The 4,900-nt window shown below is 34.1% G+C and overlaps 1 protein-coding gene across 1 annotated transcript in view; it reads right to left on the bottom strand.

Moving 5' to 3' along the window:
* Positions 1–3,452: 3,452 nt before the first annotated feature.
* Positions 3,453–4,900, bottom strand: part of Otogl (otogelin like) — a 168,859-nt gene continuing 167,411 nt past the window's right edge. Inside the window, exons 58-59 of the mRNA XM_029555761.1 lie at positions 4,564–4,643; positions 3,453–3,910 (exon numbers count right to left, since the gene is read on the bottom strand). Of these exons, the coding sequence (XP_029411621.1) occupies positions 3,710–3,910; positions 4,564–4,643 (281 nt within the window). The 3' untranslated portion in view covers positions 3,453–3,709. The remainder of the gene's footprint in view (positions 3,911–4,563; positions 4,644–4,900) is intronic.

Raw genomic sequence — 4,900 nt, 5'->3', positions numbered from 1 at the left:
ATTTGGCTTCTGTGCTTGATAGCTTTTGTTATTAACTTGACGTCTCTGGGAAGAGAGAACCTCAAGTGAGGAATTGCTTCTGTTGGATTTTTTCGTGGCCATGCGTACAAGGCATTTCCTCCATTTTTGAGAGATGTGGGAAGGTCCAGGCCACTGTGGGTAGTGCCACCCCTGGGCAAATCATCTTGTATTGTATAAGAAAGCAGGCTGAGAATGGGCCAGAGAAGCAAGTCAATAAGCAACATACTTCCATGATCTGTGTTCTATATTCCTGCCCTGAGTTCTTGCCTTGGCTCTCCTTGATAGACTGTGAGCTGTAAGCCAAATAAATCCACTCCTCCTCTAGCTGGTTTTGATCAGTTTTTTAGTGCAGCAATGGAGAGCAAACTAAGACAGCTTCCCGAGCACATTTGTCACACCCTGACAGCCAGATTTTGTACCATCAAATTCCTCATGATTCAAAATGCACAAAAAGATATCCATGTTGGATTAGCTCCCCAGATCTTCCCTGTGTTCCCTCAAGTCTGGCACGTGATGCACATTGTTTAAAATGTCTGGTTGCTTGATTTCAACTCAGTCTCGGATCCCAACCTATATACCACTTACTTCAGATGCTTCCCTTTACTTTCCAGCCAATCTAGTCTAGATTTCGATGCCACTTTCTCATTCCACTTTCTCTCCTCCCTTTATTACACTTGTCAGAATTTGGAAGTTTTCATTTTATTAAACCAAATAAACCATGCCAAAAAAGACAGAAACCAAATACTTCATCTGTGGAAATGAAAAACGATGATCTCATGGAAGGAGAGGGGGACAGTGTGACTAGAAGCTGGAAAGTGTGGATGAGCGTGAGAATGGAGAAAGTAGAAAACAAATACCAAAATTCAGACAGGAGAAATTTTCTCTGGTGTTCGGAGGAATTAGCTCTAGTGTTATAGTTAACAATACTCAACAACAGCCGATAATACGTTCAAAATAATTACAACAGTCCAAAGCTCCCAACATGTAGAAATGATAATGTAGAGAAGATAAAATACTAACGGTCTTGATTTGATCACACCGGTTTATACATGCATGAAATTATCATACTTTACTCCATAAATGTATAAATTAGTATGTATTGTGAAAAAATTATAAAATAAAAACAGAATATCTTGGGCTGGACAATGACTCAGTGGGCAAAGTACTTACCATGCAATCATGAGGTCCTGAGCTTGGATCTCCATAACCCAACTGCATTCTAGAGATTAGTCTGCATGAATATATACATTTCTGTTTCATTCACATTCATAATGCTGCTTCATTCAGATTTACATAGTTTGTTCAATTCTTGTTCATTTGGTTATAAGCTTTTCTAATACAGTTTGATAGCCTTGGGGAAATGTTATTTTGTTTGTACAGTAAAATATATATGTTACCTAGCATATATATCCTACATAGGATGGCCAAACCAAAATGCCACTCCTAATATTAGTATATATTTCTAGAGCTTCCTTAAAATTTCTGCAGTTTTTAGTCATTAACAATAATATCAGAGTATCCATCTCCCAAGAGACTTCTTTTTTAAGTATAATCTTAATTTTTACCAGTCTGTTGAGAAAGAGTCTGTATTTCTGTGATCAACTTAAAGCTCCACCAGTAATTTTTCTTTCTCTTGGAACTAGTGGTCTATGGTTCATTTTCTTTTTGATTGTCAATCATTTTCTTATGGTATTTTTCAGGAACTCTTTATACAAGAAGATCAGCCTTGTCAGCACATTATTGTTTCTTTGATTTTGGATTTTTCTATCGACATTTCATAATGCCAGGTAGAATTTGCTTATGTCAGGTTTTCTTACTAAATGTATTCATCCTTGGGAGGGGAATTACTATCAATCTTACAACGATTTTCCTCTGTATAAGAGTACAATGAATTTCTTTCCAATTTTTCTTTTGGAATTTCCATCTTGCTTGTTTCATATAGAGATTATGAATTCATTATGAGCTTATTCTGAGGTCAGTAGATACATAAATCCAAATATCTCTTTGTTCAAGTGACTATGCTTGTGCATCTTAGTGTCAATTGTATTAAAAATGAATTTTTCTGTAAAAAATGCTTATGTCTAAAAAAATACTGATATTAAAACAAATAAGATAAATCTTTTTTTATATACAGTAGACACCGGGACTTTACAGATAAGAATATTCTTTCACACATTTCTAAGAAACATGGGGACCCAAATATTTAGTAAATTACAGTATTTTTAAGAAGAATGATTATTAAATGGAAAAATTCATATGGAACCTAGCTCAAGCCAATCACAACTCAGCATTGGCTATTTAATGAAGTTTTAATGTTCTCTTACTGACACTGGACTTCCTTGGCATTCATTATAACAGTAAGGCATTCTCTCACGACAAAGGAAGAAAATTCAGGTAATTATATGCTCCCAGGTGGAAAGAATTTAGGAATATGAAAGATCTGAGTGTATTTCTTGCAAATGTCAGTAATCTGTATTTTCAAAGTGCAGCATTCCATTCTAAAATTAATACAATCAGATTTTATTTCATTCTTCATTGACAAAGCAGCAGCTTTAACAGCAAAAAAAAATCCCTCTCAAATTCAGTAGTATACAAATATATTGAGAAATCAACCCTTACTAAGATAAAAAGTAACTGAATGTTAAATAGTAACAATAAAATCAATAGTTTTAGTGGCATAAAAAAATAAACCTCCAGATCTTCCTCTATGTAGTAACTGATGCTACATTTTCCTGTCCCTTGTTATTGAACTATTATTGCATGTGTGGCATTTTTAAAAATATATTGAATGAAAATATTTTAATCTTATTCAACACTAGCTATTAAATGAACAATTCTGTGATTTCCACCTTACTATACTAGTCACAATAAAAGTGTGGAACCCAGCCTTTAATCCCAGCATTTAGGAGGCAGAGACAAGCAGATCTCTGTAAGACAGAATCTAACCTGGTCTAGATAGTGAGTTCCAGGCCAGCTGGGGCCACAGGGAGACCTTGCCTCAAAACAAAACAAAACAAAACAAAATTTAAAAAGGAACATGGAACCAGAATCAAAAAGATCTAGAAACTAATCCACTCTTTAACATGCATTCATCATATTGCTGCTAAATGAATTTGTATAGGTCACTCAAGTTCTCTGCTAATTTGTTATACTCAAAAAGTGAAAGAAATTTTCAACAAAATCCCTAATATTTGTTTAGGTATTAACTACATTAAAATCCTACAGTTCTTTGCTCTAAGGACATGACTCTTCTATGGTTAGCTATCTGCCAATTTTAACTGATCATCTTAAGCAGTAGAAATAAAGGGCTATCTCAATTTGGACAACTATGTCAGACTTTGCAAACCTAAACAGGAATATAGGGACTGAAATGCAAGGAATTCTACAACATAGTTTTCTACATTATAGGAATATTCAAATTTATTCCATGTTACAATTATAAACATAACAACATTTCAGCTAACCAATCTGAAATCTTTTTATTTGCCAAAATAAAACAATAAATCTAATTTTGTCCAGGAAGTTATGGACATCTTGTGCCCACTGCCAGGTTGTCATAGTCCAACGATATCTCAAAGACACATCATTGTTAAACAGTGTTAAGTCTGCCACATGCCTAAATAGTAGTGATAAAAGGTAACTCTATTTGATATGACACTGTTGTACAGAGTTCTTAGAATGCACGAGTTTAATTCCACTGGCATGTGCAGTCTGCAGGTTCCTGGAGTGTGTACATAACATCAGTGCCGTTTCCTGAGCAATGCAGAGGTACAGTCAGGTTTCGCACTCCATTTTCACGACAGCACTTGCAGAACCTCAGGTGACTTTCAACGTTGATGTTATATATGGTAGCCGATGGGCATATTCCATCACAAGATGCAATATTAATCTGTAAAGAAAGATTATGAGAAAAATATATTCAAATTCTGCCAACAAAGGAGTCAGATGTGAATAAGGCTTTCTTCTTTAGCAAGTCACTCCCCAATCATCTCTGTGTTAAAGATTGTGGGAAATATTACATTATCACATAATTTATATACACATCAAAAAGTTGTTATGCGGTCATGCCATATCTAGCAGTGCTGACATAAATCAAAGCACGAGTTGTGCAAGCACAATTAAACAGATCTACAGAAAGCAGGGACCCTACCCTAGTCATTCTCTCATCACCTGTGTAATCTGGCTCAGGCACAGCATTGAATCAAGTAGATCATACTGGAAGGAGTAAAGTTCTAACTAGGACTATTTTCGGGAGTAAAATTACATAGGTAAGACAAAATGCAGTCAAATATATTTAACTTCCATATCCGTCTCTCTAGATTGTAATTATCATTGAGAACTGTGGATTATTTATGTGAAGAATAATTCATAGTTCTTCAAAAACAGAATATTTTAATATTAGAGTGTAGGAACACTATCAATTTAAATACTGAATGTTAGCAATTTCGTGGCATATTAGTTTGTAAGTGTAATATATGCAGATGTATAGATTTCTGGAAATACAAACATTCTTTATGTAACCAGGCATACATTTCTACTTACAGAGCTCTGACTTATACAGTCCTGTTTTCTTATGATTGATTTAATGATCACTTTCTGACACATTCTTTCTTCTCGTTTGCCTGAAATAATAGTGTATTTTTTCACCAGTGAGCTCATGTAAAACTCTATCTTAAATTGTATGCAAATATAATTAGAATGGAAATTTGCTATATTTATATAAAACATATTCTTTGTTTAAAACTAAATTTATAGCTGTTTTATGTGTAATATCTATTTCTCCTTCCAAACAGCTTATATCTTCTAGATTACTATTTTCACTTTTTACCTCATTATCTTAGAATAATCATTATTATCAAAAGGAAAAAATATTCTACAC

This window comes from Nannospalax galili, unplaced genomic scaffold (genome assembly GCF_000622305.1).
Source record: "Nannospalax galili isolate Female #2095 unplaced genomic scaffold, S.galili_v1.0 scaffold390, whole genome shotgun sequence".
NCBI lineage: Eukaryota > Metazoa > Chordata > Mammalia > Rodentia > Spalacidae > Nannospalax > Nannospalax galili.
This window is presented reverse-complemented; position numbering and strand designations above follow the sequence as displayed.